Here is a 26828-nt window from a genome sequence, read left to right as displayed (position 1 = left end):
TAGGCGCACTCGTCGATGTCTGGACGCAAAAAAAACACAGGGCGCAACATTAGCGAGAGCACTCTGCTGTCATACAAGGCCAAAACGGTAGCGTGAGCATCGAGGTTTCACTCCTGTGCAGCCCAGAAGCAGCCTCAGGCTTGAGTTAGCATCGTGAGCTATTTAGTATTTGGCACTGGGCAGGAATGCATAGCTGACTGCTAGCCTGGCACTTGGTCTGTTTAGCGGCGGTTGGTGTTTCTCAAACTGGGGTCTGGGACTCACTAGATGGCCCACAGGAGCTCCCAGTCACCTGTACCTGGCCTTCTTGATGTAATGGAAGCTGAGCACTGTCATAGCAGCTGCCAGTGCTGCTATTACGCTGAACATACCTACCATCAGGTTGAAAACATGGCTGGCAGTCAGCTATGCATTCCTGCGCAGCGCCAAACTCCAAAGACCTCCCGATGCCAGCGAGGTCTGTTTGGGCTGTTACTAGACTCTCGTACAGGGCCGCTCCAATGCTAACCATGTGGGGCTAAAGCTAGCGTTTCATGACATATAAGCATAGCTTTGTGGGGGGAATGTGGGAGTCATGTCTCTCCCGTTAACCCCCCCCCCCCCCCCCCCCCCCCCCCCCCCTTAATGCGTAGTTGGTTTAAAGTCTGGCTTAAATTTAGAGATAACTAGTCTTTACACCCTTACAGACAATATACACATATACACACACACACACACACACACACACCATGATGATTTTTATCACTTTCCCATCAATTTAACCTCCATGGAAAAGAGGATGAGCTTGTTAGGTAAAAGTAAATGAAATAAACACACGTCTATGATAAATATGAAAACCAAGCACTGTCGAAAGCAAAACCAGCGCATGTTGTGTTTTGGATGCTGGTGTGCTGGTCAACCAGCATGCCGGTGTTGGGTGACTACAATAAACCAGTGCTGTTTTTTTGCTGTGTTTATGACGATGAAGTGCATGTAATCATACTTAATATTTCCATTGCTGAGGCTGGTTTCATATATAAGCTGACAATCATGAACCTAATAAAGATACACACTCACCGGCCACTTTATTAGGTATATTTATTGTTCAGTTGCTTGTTAACACAAATAGCTAATCAGCCCGGCCGCAGCTCACTGCATTTAGGCGTGTAGAGGTGGTCAAGACGACTTGCTGAAGTGCAGACCGAGCATCAGAACGGGGAAGAAAGGGGATTTAAGGGGCTTTGAACGTGGCGTGGTTGTTGGTGCCAGACGGGCTGGTCTGAGTATTTCAGAAACTGCTGATCTGCTGGGATTTTCACACACAACCATCTCTAGGGTTTACAGAGAACGGTCCGAAAAAGAGGAAATATCCAGTGAGCGGTCAGTTGTGTGGATGAAAATGCCTTGTTGATGTGAGAGGTCAGAGGAGAACGGGCAGACTGGTTCCAGATGATAGAAAGGCAGCAGGAACTCAAATAACCAACCAACATCTCTGAGGAACGTTTCCACCACCTTGTTGAAAGTCTGACACGAAGAATTAAAGCAGTTCTGAAGGCGAAAGGGGGTCCAGCCTTTTACTAGCAAATACCTAATAAAGTGGCAGGTGAGTATGAATACACTTCCAGTATGCTGCATTATAACTGTGACTAGTTCTGGTAAGGGGGAGATTTATAGCGCAACATCTGTGTATTAAATGTAATATACAGTCATTTGAACAGCAGCATTACTACTACAGATTATTACTGTTACATAAGTCATTTTCAAGCTGAGAAGGTTTTTGCATATTTAATGGTACATTCTTATTGAAATGTATTCTTAATATTAATGTTTACGCTAAGCCTATAATAGGTATATTATAATAGGCACTATGGGCACTATGTGCACTATGGGAACCCCCCCAACCCCCCCCACACACACACACACCAATCCCTATGCCACTGCAAGCAGAGATTGTGTGGCTATTGTGTGGCTGTCCTTACCTATGCAGGAGACGGAGTCCGGAGCCAGCTCAAAGCCCCGGTTACACTGGCAGATGAATGAGCCAATGAGGTTGTGGCACTGATGCTCGCACGGCTGACTGACCTGACACTCGTTCACATCTGAAAAAGAGACCAGCAAAGTCTTTAGACCTTCACATCATAAAGCAGGAAAAATTATTTAATTAGACAGATGATATAAATTGCACAGGCATTTAAAGCTTCCCTGTATGATTCTGCCTCGTACGGCTCCTCGTAAGATCCTTTCCAGGCAATGATTTAAATACCATACTTTCATTTTTACGGGTAAATGTTCTGTTTTTGGGGGCTGAATGAAATTCTCCAGAGCCAGATAAAACATTCAGCAGTGCAAGCGAATCCGGAAAGTGCCAGAATGAAAAAAAAACGGTTTATACAGAGCTATGAGGCTCATGTGGCTAACGTGCAATGGAAGCCTATGTCCACCAATTAGCACTGGACAATACAGGCCCAAATCATCTCTCGCTTGCCTCAAATCACGCCGAACCGCTTATGAACTTTCTGTTGTCTGTAGAAACTGACAAAAGTAAACAAGGCATAGATAAAACAGCGCTACCACTGTGGCATGACACGCTCAGAGCTGTTCACTTGGTATTTGTTAACAAGCAAAATGAGCCTATTTAGTGGTCATTTATTAAAACATGTGACTGCTCTCGAAATAACAATCGTAAAAAAGTACGTTCTGACTGTTGTGATGACAACGAGCTAACAATCTAGCTTGATTCCTCACTTCAATTTCCCAAAGCACCTGAGGAGAGAGGAGATCCCACGAAGTAAACCAGACACGAATGAAAAGGCTTTGTTAGGACAACGAGGTTCAATTTGATTCCGGCTGTAGATAAAGCAGGATATCTCTGACGACGTTTTACTGCAGTGAGGGTGAGAAATGAGGCGAGCTCTGATGTTCGGATGTAGTTTCAACGTTAATTCAGGGTGCAAAAGTGATGAATTGATATCAGATTCTAACCTCGATTCATCAGCGTAAACGTTGATGTTTATTCATTCTTTCATCCGTCTTCTAAGCCGCTTATCCTACTGGGTCGCAGAGGTGCTGGAGCTCAGAATGCAGGGCCGACACACAGACATACACATTCACAAACACACTCAGTCCTAGGGGCAATTTAGCATCTCCAACTGGCCTGACTGCATGCCTTTGGACTGTGGGAGGAAACCAGAGCACCTGGAGGAAACCCACCCAGACACGGGGAGAACATGCAAACTCGCTGAAGCTTTAACACTGAAATGTACCGTCCCGAGACCCCGGAATTAGGACCACCCAGACATATATACTTAAGAGCTTAGGCTCAAAACTGTAACAGGTTATTTAAGCTAGGACAGGAGTGCTCAACCCTGGTCCTGAAGATCTACCATCCTGCAAAGTTTAGCTCCAACCCTAATCTAGCACACCTGGTCCAGGTAATGAAGACCTTTAGGGAGGATCTGAAAAAAACTGGGACCGGGTTGTGCGGGATCTAAACTCTCCAAGGTGGTGGATCCCACCAGGACCAGGATTGGGGCCCAACCACAGCATATACACCTTCCACTCTTAGGTCTTGTTTAAAGTGAAGATGAAACTATTATGATATTATTGGTTAATCCTATTTTTATGCCTAATGGATGTTGATGTAATCCAAACAAACAGGGCAGCTGTTTTTTACGTTTCCATGACATTTTCATTCTGAGCAAAGCTTACAAGGAAAACAAGAAACGTGCCTTTTAAATGATACGATACCATGACTTGCTCTTAACACGATAATCTGACCAGGGATTTGAATTGAATTAAGGTAAAAATATCCAATTTCGAGTCCCGGTTGACTTAATTATTTCTCAGTCACGGCTCATTAAAGCATCACGGACATTCTGTCAAAAGTGCAGATTCTAAATTTTCAGTAGAACGTTCTTCAGAGGTAGATGAAAAAGGAAGCAGACGCATCCTTTATCTTCAGGCCATGTTATTTATTACACATCTGTGCCAATAGTTACACAATTGTGTACTTAAAGACTCACACTTATGGTATGTGAACTGGACCAAATGGCACTAATAACCCGACTTCTGTCTAAGGTCAATGGACCAAAAGTGCAGGACTGAACTCTTATAATCCCAAAAGAGGCCACTCCTTTGCTTAACGCATAGACCCTCCAGCTGATTAACCGCATGCAATGTGCCAAGAGACAGGAGATGAGTACGAACCCAAAACAATGAGCGCCGCGTCGAGGAACAATAGCGTCTACGCATGAGCCGAGCACAATCACATTTTAACACCTCTGTTTTTCTTCCTCCGTTCACTTGAATGGGCTGGAGACGAGAAAAAAAACCTGGCCGCGAGTGACTAACGGATGTCCTGAAAGCGTAAACAAAGCCCATTAGAGAAGGGCGCAGAAGGTTTAGCTGAGGCCGAGGGAATGTGTGTCTTCCAGAAGAGAAATGAAGCCCCCCCCCCCCCCCCCCCCCTTTTTTTGGCCCTCTTTCTTATAGTCCTGTTTGGGGTCACTGGGGTTCTTTGGAGCGCGATACACCTCTCGTGGCATTTCTCGCGCTCTCTGGCTCGCACTCTTTCTCACACACTCACACAGATACATGCTGACCCATCACTGACACACTGTTTGTGTACAGAAGAGCATCCGCTGGGTCCAATCACTCACCCACACAGCTGTGGTTGTTGCTGGCAAGCCGGTAGCCGCTGTTACACTCGCAGTAGTACGAACCGGGCGTGTTCACGCATCTGTGCATGCAGTAGTGAGACAGGAGACACTCGTCTCTATCTGTGGGGAGGTTTACATACACAAACAACAAGACCTCTTAGCAGGTTGCTTTCCACGACAGTCTTCTCCAATGCCGTGCAAAAGAGTGCCAATATGAATATTATTATATATATATATAAAACGTCTTCATTCAATGTTTGCTGACACAGCTAAGGATGCACCGATATGGGAACCGTGGGCCGACGCCGATATCCAACGTTACTCACGTACGCATCTGCCAATGCTGATAAGCATTTATTAAATGTAGGAACTTGGATTAGATCCACTTGGATTAATATTACGCTTATTTTTATATGCAATTAAAAACTGTGATTCTCCAAAGGTTCTGTGGTAAGATGCAGAACCATGAACATTCAAAGAACCCTTTGATCAAAAGGTTCTTGGCATCATTACAGGGCTTGTCCGATTGATGGAGCATGTGCTACAGATGGTTCCATATAGAACCTTTTGGAGCATGGTTCTATATAGCGCCAAAAGGGTTATGACGTCAAGCCTGTAACAGAAGAACCCTTTTTGGTACGATATAGAACCCTTTTCCAAAAAGTTCCATACAGAACCATATAAAAACATGGTGTCTATCAATCTGAAGAACACTTAGATGACGCAAAGAACCCTTTAAGCATGCAAAGGGTTCTTTAAGTGTTGATGGTTCTATATAGCACAATATCTTTAATAAAGAAACCTTGAAGAACTATCATTTTTAAGTGTGCAGGGTTTTAGCTGCAGTATGTTAGAGGTTGAAATTTCCGCCAAATATTCGGTCAGTGTTTTTTTAAGCGATACTGATATTCTTCCGATATCATTGTGCATCCCTAGTCCCTGTGAATAGAACTTCTGTTAAGTGGTAATCACACAAGAACTGGCTAAAACAGCTGGCTAGGGATCGGAAAATTTTCAAATTGCAAAATAGTCGTGAAAGTCTAAAGTTTGAATAGTAAATTAGGACTCTGGGTAAAGTAATTAGCTTTGCTGGAATGTTATACTTCCTCACATTTAAGAACCACAAGATATCTGCACTCTATTCTCCACCAGAGGGCAGTGTAGAGACTGAGATCTATGGTTTGGTCAGATTTCAGATCTGCTCCGTGAACGTTTCATTACAGACTTTAGACTGACTGCTTTTGTTGGTGTGAAGTTCAAGTCACGTCATTTACTAGGACATTTTGTGGTCTGGATCTGGATTTAATTAAAATGTGGTGATGAAGAGATGCTAAGAGCTCAAAGACAATAGGCTGCGGAAGTTTTGGATGTTCTGTGCCATTCCTGGCATGTTTGGTGTTTGGAGTCCCATGGAGATGCTTCCAAAAGATGAATTGGTAATAAACCCACCCAGTTCTTCTTTTTCTTTTTTCTTACAAATTACAATTTCAAAAATTTCAAAAATTTTCACACAGAAGAACATGTCCCATAAAGATGTCACTGAAGAACAATAAAGTGAATCTCCAGTGGGCACCAGAGCACCACAACTGGACTGAGGAGTTGAGAAAAGTGACCTTGTCCAACCAATCCAAGTTTCTTTTGCATCACGTTGATGTGGCCTAAGCAAGTCTATCGAGCCAGTGTTTTGTCTTAACAGTGAAAGTTGGTGGTGGCAGTATGATAGTGTAGGGAATGTTCTCCTGGTGCACTTTAAAGCCCTTCATTGCTACAGTTTAAATATCTCTGGAGTCTTGTTCACGAGTGATGGGACAAAGGTAGCAGCGGTAATGAGGTCGCTACACTGGACTGCAGTGGTGAAGAGGGAGCTGAGCCAGAAGGCAAAGCTCCCAAAGGGTGAGGAGCGGGGTCAGTCAGGAGGAGCTCAAAGTTGAGCCGCTACACCTCCACATTGAGAGGAGTCAGATTAGGTGGTTTGGGAATCTGAATAGGATGCCCCTGGATACCTCCCGGTGGGGGTTTACCGGGCATGGCCTACTAGGATGAGATCCCAGGGTCGCCCTAAGACCTGCTGAAGGGTTTATATTTCCAAGTTGGCCTGGGAGTGGCTCAGGATCCCGTGGAATGAGCTGGAGGAAGTTGTGAGGGACAGTCATCCGGGATTCTCTGCTTTTCCAACTGCTACCATGACCCTATCTGGATTAAGTGGTTTAAGGTGATGAATGAATGAATCATTCTCACAAGCTATATATTCAACAAATGGTTCCAGGGACATGACCATGAGTTTTCAGGATCACAGTCAAGATGCATTCATTGCTATTTACATCGTAGGCACTTTGGAATTCTTTCACAATGTTTACTACATCAGTAGCCAACATGGATTTTCGATCTATCAGGCATTTTAAGGATGAGGTGGAAAGACTGCAGCCATCCAATTTGCCACAACTGTGCAGTCATTTCTGCATGGTACAACACTCATCAGTGGGGGCTTGGGCCTTGTCTATATGCCCTCAGACTAGACAAGTGCCCTCCATGCATATTAATGGTTTTATTCAGCCTCTGCCATTGTCAAAGATCCATTTCATGGGGCTCATTCTTGCACCAGGAATGCAGAAAATGGGTCGGTATGGGTTCTATGACCTTCACATCTATCTGGTGCAGATCCAGCTCCTATAATGCTTTTGTCCCAGTAACTCCACAGTCACATGGATACACACATTCCAGTGCTAGAAATTCCACTGGTAAAGCACAGATAACATCTCTTTTTAAAGTGTTTAATTCCAAGCATAATGTTGGCAGTTAGGAACGCTAATATCTTGTTAAAACACGTTATTTTGTTATTGTAAAAACATGGATTTGGCTGTGCGGAGGCCTGACTTTTATTCATTCCTGCACGATGCATCTATAGAATCCATGCCAGAGTGAATTCAGGCTGTTCTGAAGAACAAAAAGGCACATGATGCTGCTGCTGGCAGTATCGGAGGAAGAATTTTCAAAGATCAATATTGTAAAACCATATTTTTGTCACTTTATTAAAAGAACAAAATGGTCGTTGCAGTTGGTTGGACAATTCTGCCCAGAACAGAAGACTTGGGTAGCTCTAAGAGTCATGGCTTGCCACTGGACATTATGGTTCTGGGCTATAGATACCTAATTCCAAAGATGAATGTTGTAAATACCATCCAAACTGATTTAAAGAGATGTGGAAAGAAGTGATATGATCAGATGAGACATCTTTAACCATATCCTGGACACGTGGGCGACTGCATGCGTTGGCATAGTCCAAGACAATGGTACAGGCCTGAATGTTTGGCCCCTACAGTGAGAGGGTCTGGTGCCTCTGTTATGCTGTGTTTTGTGGGTTTGGACTTGTCCCCGAAGAGGAAAGGCTGACTGAAAAATCAACAACTGGTGAAACCTTTCTGTCCTCTTCCTCGATTACGATGCCCCCATCCTCAGTGAACAAGTGGTCAGTGAATGGATTGACAATGATGTAAATGATGCTGTGGCCTTCACCTCCACAGTTCAACCTCGTTAAACACCTATGCGAGATTTTAGATGGATGTGTTAGACAGCTCTCCACCACCATCATCAAAACTCCAACTGGGGAAACATCTTTTGGAAAAACTGTGCTCTATTTGTCCGGTACAGTTCCAGAGACTTGTAGAATCTACGTGATGGTGTGCTTAAGCTGTCCCGGCAGCTGGTGAGGGTCCCACACCTTAAGTAGATCCTTAAATTTCGTTTTTCTTTTAGTTTGTCACATGGCTGTTCATTTGCCTATTCACCCTAAATCAGTTTGGCACTGATTGCTTCAGTTTAGACTCCTTTTTGAATGAAAAAATATTAGGTTAAGCTGACCACAACTATCAGGACTATCTTGTCCATTTAATTTTACCTGACTCTGAACATGCCGCTGAGAACAGGCTCCCACGCAGCAACCTTTTCAAGTAGGCTTTTCACGGCTTATCGTCATTAGAGTAAAAGAAGCATTTGTAGGAAGTCACTCAGGAGTTGGTGTTTTAGGCAACTAGAAGCTGTTAAGTGAGATATCGTCGCATGTTTGTCGACACATCCTGATATATTTCCCGTGAGTTTGCTTTTCTTGTAGGCCTTGTTTTTTAAAAATTGCTACAGCACCCTCTGGTTGGTCAATTTGCATGCCAGTCAAACGGCCCTTTCCTGTCAAAGTAGGTGGTCCCAAACCACATTAAAACACAAAATGCACCAGATTCTCTGACGATAAGCAGAAGTCTGGCTTGTAAGGCTACAGCATGAAAGACTGACTAAGCTGAGGCGGTGAGCTAGCACGTAACTCACCTACACACTGGTCACCATTCTTCTGGTAGCCCGGCTGACACTGGCAAAGAAAGGAGCCTCGGGTGTTATAGCAGATTTGATCCGCACTGCACGTGTGCCTTCCTCTAGTGCACTCATCTATATCTACAAACGCACAGAAACAGGAGGTCAAAGGAGTTGCAATAGGATATGAGTGACCTGCCAAAGACAGAGTTCACAGTAGTAGCCACTTGCCTTGAAGTCTTAATTTAGTCTGCACTTTCGTCCGATTTTATGGTACGTTATGGTATAAACTTGATACGGTGTGAGGCAAGTGCGTGATGATTTTGGCATGCAGATTGTACGATGCAAACAGGCGAGGTACAAGCTTCCCTTACTTGTTAGCCACTTTAGCTTGGTAGCTCCAGTGTAAAACAGACATTTAACACATTTTGGATCAACAAATACATTTGTGTGGTACCACATAATCCCATGAGTTAATGGGTTTTTACAATACACTGGTGAAAATGTACATTTTTAATAGGTTAACAGGCTCCTCCAATAACATCTGGACTACAACCTCTTTGGTCTTAGCTGAAGAAGACACTGTATGTTCTAATATACAAATAAAGGAATGTTATCTGAACAGCCATTAAGCTTCAAATGTGCGTTTAACCTAAACCTTGAAATGTGAATGTGAATATAACACAGCTAGCTTTGCGCTGATGTAACAGTATGAAGCTAAAATGATGCTAGCAGTGGTAATCTTATAAAAACAAGGCTGAAACTGTGAGATCTGTGCATTAAACATTTAATAACATGCATGGTGATTTAGGTAGGAAACATTTTATTGTTAGTCATTAACAGGCAGGCATGCATACAATAAACTGAGGCAAACCAAATTATGTTGGCCATGATAGTTCAGGTAAGGGCAAAACTGTGTACATTTGTTTTTTTTCCAGCCAAAATCTCACTTGATATGGTTAAAAATTTCATTTTGATCATCAGGCTATATTGTGACAGGCACAGAAACTAGAAAGTAGTAGAAAGAACATAAAAAAAAAGGTTGCTAGCATTAGCTAGACAGTGGAATATTCAGTGTCAAACTCAATCTGGCCAAAGACACATTAGAACTACTTGGCTGTAGAGTGATGATTGGACTGTATGGGGCTCAGGTGTAAAGGAACGAGGCAAAGTGGATTTTTTGCTTGTATAAAAAAGCAGAATGCCTGGACGAATATCAGGCCTCATTCAACAACATCTTCCTAAAATTTTTTAATTTTCCTAAAAATCTCCCTTAAATGCGCTCTTGAGAAAGGTCCTAAGAAAAAGTCTACGTCAGATTCATGACGCGTTCTTAAAGCGGTTTGGTGCAAATCCTAAATAAGAAAACACCAGTTGAAATCAGAATCTTTGTGAAAGCGTGTGAGTTTTAAGAGGAAATTTCATTTTTAAAAACGATTTGTTAATTGTTCTTTTGGGAAATCGCAGGCAAAGCGGAATCTACCTTGTGGGGGGATGTAAGGAAACATGTACATATTTAAAGCTTCACTATGTAAGATTTCTAAATTTGATGCAAATGTGTAGCTGAGTGCAACGTGTGGAAGAACATTTCATCATGTAGGCTGCGCTTAGGCCCCCTTCCCCAAGGGGATGAATCTGATCACCGCAAGAGAATTCGAAGAGAACGTGGTGAAGGACGCGACGAGGATGCCATCATATCTTCATCAATACAACGTTAATTTTCCCTGAACATCGAGCCAGACCTTCTTAATGTGTAAAAACGTACGGCGTAGTATGAAAAACTCCCATTGCTTCCGACTTTCAAATCATTATTTACAGGCTTTATAGACTCACGGCACCAAATCTTAGCTTGTTTTTGTTCTTCTGACTCAGTCATGCTACTTCTTTCCATTTCAATAAAAAAAAATGACAGTGCTGCTTTAAAAATGTTACAGTGTATCGACATAAAGGTGGTCTGAAATAAAGAGGGCTGCTCAGAGATCAGAGTCTAGCTGTGTTCAGGCCTCCAGAGGGGTGTGGTACGAGGTTTGATAAGCCTGATCATATCTCTCCCTAATGATGGCACTAGTGTGCGAAAAACAGGGTGGGTGCATATGAGTCTGTGTGTGTGTGTGTGTGTGTGTGTGTGTGTGTGTGTGTGTGTGTGTGTGTGTGTGTGTGTGTGTGTGGGTGAGGAGATGGGTGGGTGAGTATGTGGTTATCTGATGTGTTGTTTGTCTTTGTGCCTCAAAAAAGCTTCAGTTCACTCTCCTTAGAGAGCTGGCCAACACATAAGCACTCACATTCTTACACAAATGAGTGCATGCATGCGCACAAAGAGGATCAGACACAGGTACAAACATGCACAGCAACTTTCGAGAACGTCTATTAATGCATTCCAAATGAGACTTAACCTCTGCAGGCCTCCCCATTGGCCAATCCACCGGTGGAATAGAAACAGATCAATGGTATTTCTAATTTATATAATCAAATAAAATGTTTCCCCTGTTACTTTGTTATTAGACAAACTGGGGCACTGCCGGGTCTCTGTGTGTGAGACGCTATGACTCTGCATTGAGCTGCTAGTGAGCAACGAGGGGTGAGGTGGGGTGAGAACCCCCTGCTGTGAGAACAACTCACATCTCTCCACAAAGATGAGCATGTGGAGAAAAAAACAGCCAACTGCAGCTTTGCTCATGTCCAAAACGAGTGAACTGACACAAATATTCTCCCACGACAGCATTCAAACACAAACAAACACACTACTGTACATTTTGACTTGCCTTTCCAAAAGTATATTCCACCTTAATGAAGAAAGAATTCCACAGTTCCCCCGGGAACCGCCTCCAAAACAAGTGGAAATTTCTCATTGTGGCTACTCGAAAAAGGGTCACACTGCCTGTGTTTACATGCAAAGACTTTTGGCAATCTGACTGAACACATTCCGATTACAGACTAAGACTGAGGTGTTTATATTCTAATTCTTTCTTCCCAGCATCACGTGAGGTCCAGTCAGAGTGAGATGAGCAGCAGTGAGCAGTGATTGTGTTTTTAACTGCTTTAAAATGACGTCAGACTCAGGAAAACGTCCTTCACACGTCCTTATTAAAGAAGGCCGAGAGGAAGACGTCGTGCTCTGAGACGCATAAGCTGGACGTCCGTCCCACCGCCGTCTTTTAAAGATCAGAGCATGAACTTCGTCTCCTCTGCAGACCAGTTTCTGCTCCGCCGTGTCGAACGGTATAAACTCTCACTGTGACGCGACGCTCATGCAGAACGGACTTAAACTTTCCGATAGGGAATGTAATCGGATACAGGAGTTTACACGGATATTATTCTTCTATTTAATGGATTATTTACAGGATTACCCACCTTGATCAATCGGATAGAAATTGTATTCCGAATGGCCTTAATCGGACTAGCCTATTCATCACTAGGTGATTGAGGTGTGTCCTAACATACATTTTTGCTTACATTTGAAAGCCTGGAAGAAAAAAAGTGATTTAAAAAATTCAATTATAAATACAATGGCTTGCTCAATTCAGTTAAGCAGGACTAATTCTTCTGTCTTTGGAATCAAACATACAGCTTGGAAGCATTTTTAGGGTTGAAGGATTTAAGATCACCTAGTGCTGCCTTCTCTATAATCCACGTATGAAATTGTTTTTAAAAACCATCAAAAACTGGAATATTACTTTTACTTTTATTTTCATGTTAGTTGCAGTTTTAATGCATTTTTTAATTTATACTTTCATCTTGTGCTTTTTAACTGTAATTATTAATATACCCCCTTTTCAGCTATATTATTTGCTTATTTTATTTTTGACCATCTTTTTTCTTTTCTTCCTCTGTTCTTTTTACTTGGTATTATGAAGCACCTTGAGCTGCATTTTTAATGTACGAAAGGTGCTATAGAAATAAAAAAAAAATTTTATTATTACTATTACTATTCATTTTTTTCATTGACCTCTGATGAAATACATGTTGTACCCAGACAAGCAACACTGTGAGATCGATAAACACTGATACACATAAGGCGTGCGTGTAAAACCTATTCTGTCTTTTTAATAAAAGTCGACTCATGACCATGCTTCCTGTTAATGGCATCCAGGTCAGCCAATCAGAGCTGAGGTCATTTACATATATTAGTCACAGCAACAAAAACAGCCTGTTCCCTGTTCTAAGGGATAAACTGGGGTTGAAAATGGTGATGAAAAATGACGGACAACTGTGTTTTTTTGGAAAATAAAATAAATAAATAAAATAAAATTGTAGTAAAAAGCAGCATAAGTGCTGTTATTGAACCCACATGAATGCCTTCAAGCAACAAAACAACTTAAACAGCCAAAACATGACACCAATTCAACTTCGGCCCTCTTCGGATTTTTTACAGCGACAAGTGAACTTAAAAAAAAAAAAAGTGGAATCAAAGCAAAGCAGAAGTTTAGTTTAGATGAAGGAAAGCAATATTTCACACTAATTCAAACACCTTCAAATCTACATCTGTCAATTTAGCCTATTAATATGATCATAACTGTCATCAATCTGTACATTGGCGTTAGCATTAACATCTGCTTGTATATTATATACTAGGCCTTCGGTTTGTCTTTCTCCAAGTCCTATTTTCAGTCGCTCTGTAGCTGTTACCTCTTATTTGCCTAGCCTTGCTTGGCCTTCGTTCGCTGCCTTGTCCTTGGTGTTCAGTTGTTGCTCTTTTTCTGCTATTCATTCAATTCTTTGGCTTCCTTTTCTATTAAACCATCCATTTTTTCCATCCATCCATTTTCTAAGCCGGGATGCTGGAGCCTATCCCAGCAGTCATCAGGCGGAAGGCAGGATACACCCTGGACAGGTCGCCAGTCCATCGCAGGGCAGACAGACAGACAGACAGACAGACAGACAGACAGACAGACAGACAGTCACTCACACCCAGGGGTAATTTAGCATGTCCAATTGGCCCGACTGCATGTCTTTGGAATGTGGGAGGAAACCGGAGAACCTGGAGGAACCCCACGCAGACACGGGGAGAACATGCAAACTCCACACAGAGAGGACCGTGATCGCCCGGCCGGGGAATCGAACCCAGGCCCTCGCTGTGAGGTGACAGCGCTACCCACCGCGCCACCGTGCCGCTGAGCGTTAAGCAACAGATATTCTGTGCCCTAGTGATTTATAATAACTGCGATTTGTAAGGGTTTAAACTCCTGTTGGTTAGTTAGTGGGTCAGATTGCGAATCCTCTTTCTGCCCAAACCTTCACGTCTGCCTGTTACAGAACATCCCCCTCTGGTTTTCCGCTGCTCCCTTATTTTACGTTAACACCACCAGGCTAGAAGGGTGAAGGTCAAGTGCATCCTCCAGTGCATATGAAGCATTTCACTGCACCATTGCAACTACAGGCCATAAAGCATTGCTGAGTGCTTCAACACGCTTGGAGGAGAATGCTAATCACTCGATTCTGTCAAGCAGCCGTGTACAAGCTGGCTGGTGTTGTTCCGTGGACTCACTTCCCATGTGATTCTGATGCCTGTACATGCCTCTGAGTGATTCACAGTGCTAGAGTAAGACACTACTGTGTGGGGGAGGAAGCACTTATTTGGAAGCTAATTAACTGCGATTACCATCACTTGTATGCATGAAATGAATGAAATAAAAACATTTTTCTCTTGGAATTACAAGTAAAATATGGGCTTAGTGTCTAATGTGAACACGGCCTTAGACAAATACTTAGCAGTAACCAGCGGCGAACTGTGCCCTGAAGGATTAAGAAGAGTTTTAAAACAAACATGCGCTCTTCTAATAGTCGTCCTCCCTCCCTCTGTCTTTCTCCAACTGACTTTAATGATGACTGCGGCTTTGAACTGCACTGGGATCTCCTACGGAGGGATTTTCACAGCGCTAAACATGATTGATCTCAGTACGAGTGCTCCAGAAGTCGTGGGTGGTCCGCAGTTACCCACCCTATAGAAAACAGACAACAAGTGGGATTTTTCCTGAAATTAGTCCATGGCACATCTCACTGAAAAGCAGAGGAGCTCGGAACTGAAGAGGACCAACAGGACTCAGTGGTGCGAGTGGATCAGACACAGCAGTGGTGCTGGAGTTTTTAAACACTGTGTCCACTCACTGTCCACTCTATTAGACACTCCTACCTCGTCGGTCCACCTTGCAGATGTAAAGTCAGAGACGACAGCTCATCTGCTGCTGCACAGTTTGTGTTGGTCATCCTCTAGTCCTTCATCAGTGGTCACAGCACGCTGCCCACAGGACACTGCTGGCTGGATATTTTTGGTTCTCAGTCCAGCAGCACTGCTGTGTCTGATCCACTCAGACCAGCACAACACACACTAACACACCACCACCATGTCAGTGTTACTGCAGTGCTGAGATTGATCAGCTACACGTCCTGTCAGACCCACAGCGCTGAATGGTCTTCTCACAGTGGAAGGATGGACAGAAACACCTGTGGATGTTTTCAGATCTGAAGCAGCTTGATCTTCTCCTCTCTCTCAGAGATCAAAGCTTTCAGCGCTGTTTATCTGATGGGGGAGGTTTTGGTGGCTACCAGCTCTTCCAGGTGGTTGTTAGGAATAGCATTTAGTGTGTATCAAGTTTTCCCTTTCTTATGCAAGTGGATTATCTTGTATTTAATCTCCTCAAAAACATCTTCTTAGAAATGAATAACTTGTACTTAAAGGCTATTTTGACTCGAGATTTAAAAAGAATAAAAGGTGGTCTCAGACTGTCAGAACAAAACATTCTATCTACACAACTGTTCAGGAAAAGCTGAAAAATTCCATTTCAAATATATGTTGTATCATTTTGCACCATTTCCTCTGGTCTATTCATCATGAAAGTTTCATGTAATGATGTAAAAAAAAGTTATAATGTATTTTTCTCACAATAGTAACTGTAACCATACCGATGGCTAGAAAACACTCTTTACTGAGAAAAGAATGAATCATGCAGCTTTTATTAAAATCAGGACTAGTTTGTTGGTATCTTGTAGGTTTTTGTTCTGAAAATGTATAAAAACAAACATTGATAGACACACACACACACACACACACACACACACACACACACACACACACACTTAGACACACATCCACCCACCCACACACACTCACTGAGAGTGATGTCATTTTGGCCACAGGCCCCACCTGGAGCCTTAAGTCTGAGTAAACAAAATTTCGGAGCCCCGCTTGGTCCCCGTTCCGCTTCCACCTTCCCAAAACCTCCCAAACTTGGGCTGACCTCCTACTCGGCCACCACAAGAGCTAGCGTGAGCAAGCACCGTCAGTGTTTGTGGAAAAAGCGGAGAGTCCTCTCTCTCTCTCTCTCTCTCTCATTGTCTCTCTCTCTGTCTCTCTCTCTGTCTCTCTCTCTGTCTCTCTCTCTGTCTCTCTCTCTCTCTCTCATTCTCCCCCCCCTCTCTCTATCCCTCTTTCTCTCTATCCCTCTCTCTAACCCTCTCTCTCTCATTCTCCCCCCCCCCTCTCTCTCTATCCCTCTTTCTCTCTATCATTCTCTCTCTCTCTGTCTCTCATTCACACACACACTCTCTCTCTCTCATTCACACACTCTCTCCCTCTCTCTCATTCACACACTCTCTCCCTCTCTCTCTCTCATTCTCTCTCTCGCTCTCTCTCTCACTCTCTCTCTCAATCCCTCTCTCTCTTTCTCTCTATCCCTCTCTCTAACCCTCTCTCTCTCAATCCCTCTTTCTCTCTATCATTCTCTCTCTCTGTCTCTCATTCACACACACACTCTCTCTCATTCACTCTCTCTCCCTCTCTCCCTCTCTGTCTCTCTTTCTATCTCTCTCTCTCTCTCTCATTCACACACACTTTCTCTCTCTCTCATTCTCTCTCTCTCTCTCTCTCAATCCCTCTCTCTATCCCTCTTTCTCTCTAACCCTCTCTCTCTCTCTCTCTCTCTCTCTCTCTCTCTCTCATTCACACACTCTCTCTCTCTCTCATTCACTCTCTCTCTCTCATTCACTCTCTCTCTCTCTCTCTCTTTCTCTCTATCCCTCTCTCTCTCTCACATTCACGCTCTCTCTCTCATTCATGCTCTCTCTCTCTCTCTCTCTATCCCTCTCTCTCTTTCTCTCTATCCCTCTCTCTCTCTCTCTCTCTCTCTCTCTCTCTCTCTCTCTCTCTCTCTCTCTATCCCTCTCTATCCCTCTCTCTCTTTCTCTCTCTTTCTCTCTAACATTCACTCTCTCTCTCTCTCATTCACTCTCTCTCTCTCTCTCTCTCTCTGGCCATCTTTCTGTCACGCAAACTCTCAGTGAAAGATTACCCCTTTAAATACACCACACTGTTCCTTTAACAGCCAAATGTGCTCTGACAGTGAATAAACTACAGAAGAAGTGACCCTAAGCAAGACCAGATCCAAAGACTCCAGCGATGGGCAGTAATTAACCTCTTAAACTCCAAGAGCCTTTATGGGGACCTGCACTTTGATTCCTCTCATAACTACATCACTTGTTCCTCATAGCAGTTAACAGATAATCAATTACGTCCACATTTTTAAATTACAATGCTTTTTCGTTATATACGGTTACATGTGTCTCAAAAAGGGGCCTGTTTGGATGCATAAATGGTGGAGACAACAAATAAAGTGGACTGTCAACATTAAATCAGTCAGAACTGCTATTTATGTGTGTAGCAATGAATCTGCCACGTTCAGTAGCAGCTTAAAGAAGCAAAGACAACAGAGCAAAGGGAGGTAAAAGGCACGATGAATGGCACCACTCCTGTTTTGGTGTTGGCAGGGTTAGCTAGCTGATTGGCTAAGTGCTGCACGTTTGCGACACAGCATATCTAAAGCTAACGAACTGGCCTTTGGGCTTCAACAGGGTAACAAGGGCAACACTGGGCAGCTAGCTAGGTCATGTTAGCTAACGTTAGCCAGCTAATCAGCTAAGTCACTGTCTACTCACAGTGGCAATCGATTACAAGTTAGCCTCAGTAGCATGCTAAGCTAACCCATTTACCATAAACAGGCAAACATACAGTTGCTCTTCCGATACTACGGTTTAAAACCATGAATGTACTTTAGAAACAGTTCCTCTTCGATTTGGTGGGCTTACAATTCTTTTAATTGTACACACGAGGGTGTAAAAGGCAGCTGGCTCTGCTACGTACGGCTAAAAACAGCATTCGCTTCCACGGTTGAAGAGGACTGTAGCACATCTACGACAGTGTGTCTCATTGTTGTTCTCATAGAGAAAGCGTGATGCACATTGGTGTGAGGAAATCACACATTGATGAGAAATATGATTGAGAAGCTACCGAGGAACGCTAAGCCAAAGCTAGCCTCGTCGTTTATGGCATTTATGTTCGTTTTAACCCTTTAAATGGCCAGAATCCACCAGCAGCTCCAAAGTTTTACCACACACTTCTATGGCCTAAGCATAATTCAGCCACTTTAAACTGCTGTCCATGTTGCAACTGAACAAAAAGCCTTAGTATGTAATAAGTGTGAGATTGCAAGGGGTTTGCATAGGACTAATCAGTGGTAAATATTAAGAACTTAAGAGAACTTCTGCAACTGTGGCTGAGTTTCAGATGAGTTGCAAGATGCGTTAGATCCTGCAACTCAAGTGAAATTCAGTTTGATGTAGGTTTTAAGCGACTAAAGTTGTATGCAAGTTTTACTGGCAAAGGCAGCCTTGTTATTCGCCAAAAGAATTTGCCAAAATCTGCATCCTTTGATGGAACACTGAAGGGAGGGGTCTATAATTGTTGGAGTGTCAAAACAGCTTCAGCCAGGGTAAATAAAACAGCTATATTTGAGATATAAATGTCACGACCCTGAACCATTCTTGACCCAATGAACTATTGTAGAGCATCCCATTAAAGCCTATCTGTGGAAAACACTGGCACTGCGGAACCTGCAGATGGGCAACTATTTACAAAGTCCAGACAATATTGCTAAAGTTTCACTGTGTAAAGCCAGTGACTGCAAAAGGGCATTTATAAGACTTTTAAGCAACTAAAGTTGCATGAAAGTTTCACCGTGTAAAGCTAGTGAGAGCAAAAGGCATTTGTAAGACTTTTAAGCAAGTAAAGTGGCATGAAAGTTTCACTGTGTAAAGCCAGCAATTGCAAAAGGCATTTGTAAAACTTTTAAGCAAGTAAAGTTGCATGAAAGTTTCACTGTGTAAAGCAGTGACAGCAAAAGGGCATTTATAAAGACTTTTAAGCAACTAAAGTTGCATGAAAGTTTCACCGTGTAAAGCTAGTGAGAGCAAAAGGCATTTGTAAGACTTTTAAGCAAGTAAAGTGGCATGAAAGTTTCACTGTGTAAAGCAGTGACTGCAAAAGAGCATTTATAAAGACTTTTAAGCAACTAAAGTTGCATGAAAGTTTCACTGGCAAAGCCAGCCTTGGGTTGCCGGTTAATGATGAATCACTGATTAATGATGGTCAGCTATTCGTCAAAAGAATTTGCCAAAATCTGCATCCCGTAAGGCTTTGGATGGAACAATAAAGGGAGGGGCCTATAACTGTTTGAGTTTCAAAACAGCTAGCCTCAGCTAACTCCTGCCAAAATTGATGAACCCAGTACAGCAGTACAGTCAGAACTTGAGACGTCTAGCTCCTGTCAAGTCCTGCAGAAAGCCTGTTTGTTCTCAGCTTTGAGTGATCCTTCTACTGTGGTGGGACATAATTACCGACTGTCAGACTTCACAGAACAGTCAGCCACACCCAGGCGCTCTAAACTGAAAACACATGTGACCATGCAATTTTACAGCCCATGTACACCAACAATAATGTAACTTAATTGTTACAGCATTGCAGATGCTTGTAGCAGCAGATACAAGCATCAGCAATGCTGTAACAATTGTGTGTTTCAAAACAAATACGAAAACTCAAGAAAGGTGACAAGATACCAACCCCAAACTTGCTATGAAAACATCAGCATGATTTTAACATAAAAACTAACGGTTGTTGCGCCCCTTACACTAAAATACCAATAACTAATAGCTATTATCCTTTGTGAAACCTTTCGTAACCAATCACTATATAAACTGATATCATTTTAAAACTCATTATTTGTGTCTTATGCGCTGAAAGGCCTGTAATTGTTTATAAATCTATATGGTGAGTAGTGCTTGGACCCCGAAGATCGCTGTTGCAGCTGTATTTATCAATAGTCACTGTGCAGCTCATTGTGGTCATAACAGTCCACAGAAAAGAGTCATTCAGATTGGTTTGCCATGAAATGCTCAATTTTAGAGAAACTTGATGAGTTAGAACTGTTCATAGTGGTGGTGATAGGAACCAGACGCCCACCTCTAATAGCTCCCTCACAGAGAGTTATTACTTGAAATGTTTATGAATTCACTGCCTAAAACATGGTTCTACAATAGGTTAGAGATGAATTTGGGCCTATGACATTCATGACCCCATGAACCATTGTAGAGCCCCTTACAGCCCATCTGTGGGAAACACTGGTATGCAGATGGGCAGCTGTTTACAAAATCCACATGTTATTGCTACGGCACAGTATAGGGCTTTTGTAAGGCTTTTAAGCCCTTAAATGGGCCAGACTCACCAACCGGACCCACAGGGTTCCATTCTTTCCTCTAATACGTAAGCGTGTGCACTGGTTTCCATGCGCTTACTGAATAAGTCTTAGAATGTATAAGCCTGATAAACTGAGTTACATACATATCAGTTTCACACTTACCAAATAAGTTTAGCCACTGGATAATAAACTTCGAGGAGTTAATTACAAAAGTATGTCATAACTTCAGCACTATTAAACACATCAGTTTGAAATGGAACAGAATGGTCCTAAAGCTGAGAGGCCACCCGGCCGCCCTGTGTCCTTCCACGAAGCTCCACGAAGCTTCAGGCCTGGTGGTAATTGCTGTTTAGCTATAACTCACATAAAATGCTCTCTTTTTTTCCACCAGATCTGCTGCTGACATGATAGAACTTGCTGTAATCACCACACTTGGGGGCATTTGGTTTGTGTTTTCCCTGAACCATTGTAATGGAAATTGGGATGTTGTCCAACAAACTACTTGAGTCATCTCAATGGACAGCAATGCTGTTTGGTTCCATTTCTTGGATAGCATGAATGCTTTGGAAAAGAACCTCAGCAGGGACGATGTATTCACTAATAAAATGATCCATTAAATTGCACATCAATTTTATATGCCTGTCATGTGCTGGCCTTCAGGGAATACACACTCCAAAAGCCTTTAAAATTTCCTGCACGCATGACAGCACAACATACTGGCTACGGATTTGTACTTGCAGAGGATTTGGAGTCAGTGATGATGAGGGAAAGTGGTAACACGAACACCTAAAACACTTAAAAACATCGGGCCTCGTTCGGGCAACACTTAAAAACATCGGGCCTCATTCAGCAACACTTAAAAACATCGGGCCTCATTCAGCAACACTTAAAAACATCGGGCCTCGTTCGGGCAACACTTAAAAACATCAGGCCTCATTCAGCAACACTTAAAAACATCGGGCCTCGTTTGGGCAACAGTTAGTTAGGAGTCAGTGATGATGAGGGAAAGTGGTAACACGAACACCTAAAACAGGTTCCATCCTACACTTAAAAACATCAGGCCTCATTCAGCAACACTTAAAAACATCAGGCCTCATTCAGCAACACTTAAAAACATCGGGCCTCGTTCGGGCAACACTTAAAAACATCAGGCCTCGTTCGGCAACACTTAAAAACATCGGGCCTCGTTCGGGCAACAGTTAGTTAGGAGTCAGTGATGATGAGGGAAAGTGGTAACACGAACACCTAAAACAGGTTCCATCCTACACTTAAAAACATCAGGCCTCATTCAGCAACACTTAAAAACATCGGGCCTCGTTCGGGCAACACTTAAAAACATCAGGCCTCGTTCGGCAACACTTAAAAACATCGGGCCTCGTTCGGGCAACAGTTAGTTAGGAGTCAGTGATGATGAGGGAAAGTGGTAACACGAACACCTAAAACAGGTTCCATCCTACACTTAAAAACATCAGGCCTCATTCAGCAACACTTAAAAACATCAGGCCTCATTCAGCAACACTTAAAAACATCGGGCCTCATTCAGCAACACTTAAAAACATCGGGCCTCGTTCAGCAACACTTAAAAACATCGGGCCTCATTCAGCAACACTTAAAAACATCGGGCCTCGTTCAGCAACACTTAAAAACATCGGGCCTCATTCAGCAACACTTAAAAACATCAGGCCTCGTTCGGGCAACACTTAAAAACATCGGGCCTCGTTCGGGCAACACTTAAAAACATCGGGCCTCGTTCGGGCAACACTTAAAAACATTGGGCCTCGTTTCATCTTAAAACCCACTTATATGGTTTTGAGAAAGATCCTGACATTCACTGATGTTTTCTTATGTGGGATTTGTTCATAGGTAAGAACAGAACCTACACACACTCAAGAGGCCGGAACGGTTCTGTGCTTTAAGAACACATGATGACTCTAACGTAGATCTAACGTAGATATAACGGATCTTTCTCAAGAACATATCTAAGAACAAACTTAGGAAGGTAGTGGAGAATGAGGCCCAATGGCTTCTAAATGGTTCTTGGTTTGGAACCACAGATCTTCGAAAAACATTTAGTTTGCTTAGAACCTTTACATGATGTGGAAGTTGTGTAACCTTAAAACAGGTTCTTCACACACCTCATTTAGAAAAAAGGTTCTTTAATCTTTTTTTTTTTTTACAGCAGCCATAACATGCATGCTGTTTATGTACATGCATCTTCATACACTCTTAAAAAAGAAGATTCGTCATGGAGTCTTTAGTAAAGGAAATGGTTCTACATAGAACCATCAACACTTAAAAAAAACGTTCACATGATTTAAGAGGTCTTTGCATTGTGAAAGCGTTTTTTAGATTAAAGGAGAATGTGTTGTACCTGGTTCTATACAGAACCTTTTTGAAAAGTATTATGTAACCCCAAAAAGGGTTCCACTATTGCTGCAAGCCAAAAAAACCCTTTTAGGTACTATATAGAACCCTTTTGCTATTAGTGTAGACAAACAAGTGAACAAAAAAAAAGTCAAAAAAGTTCTTTTTTTTGACAAAGTGTTATGAATACAACATAGAACCATAAACATGCAAACAATCCTTTGCATGACTAAAGCGTTCTTTGCAACAAAAAAACTAACAGAGAAAGTGCTTTAGATGGTTCTATTTAGACCCCTTTTGAAATTGGTTCTATATTGCATTAAAAAATGGTTTTTCTATTGCTACATGCTTGACCTCGCAACAATAGAAGAACCCTTTTTGGTGCTATACAGAACCCTTTTCAGAAAGGTTCTTGAACAAAATACAAAAGGTTCTCCATTAATCTTAGGAATGCTTTTACTAGACAACACAACTCTTTTATCATGCAAAGGGTTGTTTAAGTGTTCATGGTTCTACACAGAGAACCCTTGAAGAACCATCTTTTTTAACAGTGGGGAAAGCTGTGGCTGCCTGGTTGAATTGTTCGCACTCCTCTTTCAGCCCTCATTGCTCACTAGCAGCTCAACACAGAGTCAACGAAGTTCTAGATCATCAGAAAACAGATTTCCAGGAAAAAAAACTTTGTATTTGATTATATCAATGAAAAATATTCAAGTTGATTTCTATTACGCCAGCAGACCCCATAAAGACTTTGAGGGTTTGTAAGGGAGCTGAAAGTGGTTCTTCTAAGGCATCTCTCCAAGGAGCACATTTTGGCGTGTTTATTTTGAAGCGTATAATTCCTCCTGAAAATGGTGCCAATGCATATGATATTACTGCGTGTGCTACTTCACACTGCCGAAACGTTTCTGAGATTTAAACTTCTCAGAGCTTCAGTTCATTCATTGGCCTTTCAGTCAGTGATAAAATGCAGAAAACGGCTCCTCGATTCACCCTAAAACGGTTGGTTCATGTAGTAACAAGTCAACTAGTTTAATTCAACTTTTAAAATACTCTGAATGCTTTAATCAAAGTATTTTTGAGTTGACAGAAAGTAGTTCAAATGTTTGTTACCGCATCGTTTTAGGTAAATCCAGTGGTCAGCTCTTCTGCTGCCCTGTCGTAGCTCCACAGCTGAATCAGATCAGCAGGTAATAATAAAATAATCCTCCTCTACAGTAAAATAAAGCTCTGCTGATCCTTCAACACAGTTTAACAGTAAATGGTCTTAAACGCTGGAGTTAATGTAGAACTGCTGATTCACCCTTTAACCCTGAAGATCAGCGCAGATGGCTGGTCACCATAGCAACACAGACGACAGTCTCGCCCAGCTAGTAGCTACGAAACGGCAAAGAGAGAGATTTAAGACGGACATCGATCATTTGGAGATGAATGGACTTATTAGTGTTTATAATCAGTCCAGCTGGTTTCCTGATACGTTTAATGTGCGGCGAGAAACTGAAACACTAAAAAGGCTTCTCATTCAAACTTTCCCTTCCCACCTTAAATGGTACAGCATCATGTTCTGGTGTCTCAGGCACAATTTAAGGTGGAACTGGAAAAATACGAACAAGAAGCTGGCAAATGAGAATGAGAAGCGACTCCAACCTCGTAAAACGTTGAATATTGAGAGACATTTTACAAGAAAATGTTCTACTTTTGAGGAAAAGTTTCCTGCTGGAGATGCGAGAAAAGAGGCTGAGCTAATGCTTACAAAAGCCAAGTGTGTCTGTGTTTCCATTTATATTATATTTTTTAGCCTGTACTAGCACATTAGCACACACACTGAGGTGTATTTACATCCAAGATGTTAAAATGGACATAAAAAGTTGGGGCTCCCACGATGTTTGATTTTTGTTGAAAAGACAAATGGCTCTTCTAAACATTCGGGTTGCAATCCCTGGGTTAAACCGACGACCCACATGTGTGTCAGGCTCCAGTCCTCGTGGGCCAAAACACTGCAGACTTCAGCACACTGCCTCATTAAACTCACCTGATTCAGTTCATTAGCTAATCAGCCAGGCCCCCATGAACGAATTCAGAGCATTAGATGAGGGTAAACGCTGATCTCCACAGGACTTTGGCCTGGAAGGTCCCCAGTTCTAGAATGTAGGAAAAGGCCCAAGTGAAGCCAAACAGCTCTGATCTATTTCCTTCTGGAAACCGGAATTTATTTGGACTCACTGTAGAACTGAATCTCTCAGATGAGAAGAATTAGCTTTCCAAATGATCCACACTCAGCTGACCTTCTTCCCGGGCAGCAGAAGCTACGGATGCTTTGATGCTTCACCAGTCAGCGCGATACATGCCTTCTGTCAACCGAATCACTTTCATTTGCGTGTTTAGGAAGACAGATAAGCGTCACGCAAGAGCTCCATCTGAGAGTCATTAGCTGATCTGTTCGCTTTCTTGATTGGTGCCGATTTTATTGGCCGCGTCTTCAAAGGTGCGAGATCACACCCGCATTTTTGTTCCGAGTTCCAGAGTCTTGTTTCTGTTAGATAAATATTCAAGTCACATTTGTTAGACAACAAGGTTTAGAAAAATGTCTTTCTGGTGCCGATCAGATGCCAGCTGGGGAGAGAGCGTTGCGCAACCGTCATATGAGACAGACAGATCTAAGGCGTAACTCTGAGCCACTGGAGGGGTCAGCATCTGCTCAACCACACCCAGGAATTTGCGGCAACCCAGGGCACACTGCAGGCTCGTAATAACACGGCCCATCCGCTAACACCGAGAAACAGAAGGAGGAATCCAGACCTGCCGACTCTGACGCAATAGATATCAGAGCTGTCAGAGCAGTGCCAGAGAAAAGGTTAGGAGGACCTCCGGCGAAGCCGTTCACGCTCTGAGGGCGGAGGGAATGTACTGTTCTGGACACGAGAAGGAAAGGATTTAACAAAGGCTGAAAGAGAGGCTCTGAAGAGATTTTTGCCATCAGCTGTCATTCTGAGCAAGAAAGCGTATGAACAAATGGCTCTGACATCCACGATGAGCTAAAGATGTTAATGATCTGAGATCCCACCTGAATGTGTGCCTGTGTGGTTCCGAAAGCGCAGTGCTGCATCCATCCACACTGTCCCATGGTTCTCTTTAAGGGTTCTTTCAGAAAGGGAATGGTTCTATTTAGAACCCTGAGGCCTATATAGAACCGTTTCCTGCTTAAATGCATGGTGAAATGGTTCCTCACACCGACAGAGAATGCGTTGCAAATCGCTGCCGTCGGAATAAAACCTCGAATCTCCATTTTTGTCGTTTTTCAGTTTTTGACATAGTTTGAAAAGGCTGCTGTTCTGCACATTGTGTGTAAATTTCATCAAGAATGGACCAAAAGAAACGGCCCAAAATCACCCAGAAAAAAAGTCTGGTTCCATTGACTTCCATTAATAGTAAAGTAGGGTTTTTCCTCCTCCTGTAAAGTTACAATTTTAGAGATACGAGGTTTTGTTTCAACAACGGTGATATAGTATCAAAAAGGGTTCTGTGGAGCTTTTAACAATAGAAGAACCATTTTAGTGCTGGACAGAACCATTTTCAAAACAAAGAAGCATTTAAGCATGAAATAGCTCAGAACTACAGAGCTCAAGGTTCTAAACAGAACCACTGACTTTACTAAAGAGCCCTTGAAGAACCGTCTTTTAACAGGTCATATTTTTAGGTGCATTTTGCAGAAACTGATCGAGGAGTGCATAACGTAACTGCTGAATATCCAACTGCATTTGCTGGTTTTCCCCATTTTGTAATCATTATGTACCTTTTCCTTTCATTCGTTCCTCTGCCATCCCTCCATTCTTCCACACACTGCGAATACTGTTACCTAAGCTGATTTGATTCCAGCTACTCTGTTTAATTGAACTTAACGCATCACTGAACTATTTACTTGCATGATTGTTTTTCCAGGTAAAAATATGTTATGAGCTATGCTAAATCGGGTGAATCGGGCTTCCCATTGATTTTAGGAGGTAAT

At 42.6% G+C, this 26828-nt stretch overlaps 1 protein-coding gene across 3 annotated transcripts in view; it reads right to left on the bottom strand.

Moving 5' to 3' along the window:
• efemp1 (EGF containing fibulin extracellular matrix protein 1) overlaps positions 1-26828 on the bottom strand; it is a 64311-nt gene that overhangs the window by 9261 nt on the left and 28222 nt on the right. For 2 of the 3 annotated variants that reach the window (XM_037533088.1, XM_017715245.2), the window contains 4 exons: positions 8955-9077; positions 4638-4757; positions 1959-2078; positions 1-19 (listed from right to left, as the gene is read on the bottom strand). The exon at positions 1-19 is cut by the window's left edge and continues 101 nt beyond it. In XM_037533088.1, coding sequence (XP_037388985.1) covers positions 1-19; positions 1959-2078; positions 4638-4757; positions 8955-9077 — 382 coding nt within the window. The remainder of the gene's footprint in view (positions 20-1958; positions 2079-4637; positions 4758-8954; positions 9078-26828) is intronic. The other variant, XM_017715247.2, reaches the window with a different exon arrangement.

The sequence above is a fragment of the Pygocentrus nattereri genome, chromosome 22 (genome assembly GCF_015220715.1).
Source record: "Pygocentrus nattereri isolate fPygNat1 chromosome 22, fPygNat1.pri, whole genome shotgun sequence".
In the NCBI taxonomy this organism is placed as follows: Eukaryota; Metazoa; Chordata; class Actinopteri; order Characiformes; family Serrasalmidae; genus Pygocentrus; species Pygocentrus nattereri.
The sequence above is the reverse complement of the archived record's forward strand: the minus strand, read 5'-3'. Positions and strand labels throughout refer to the sequence as shown.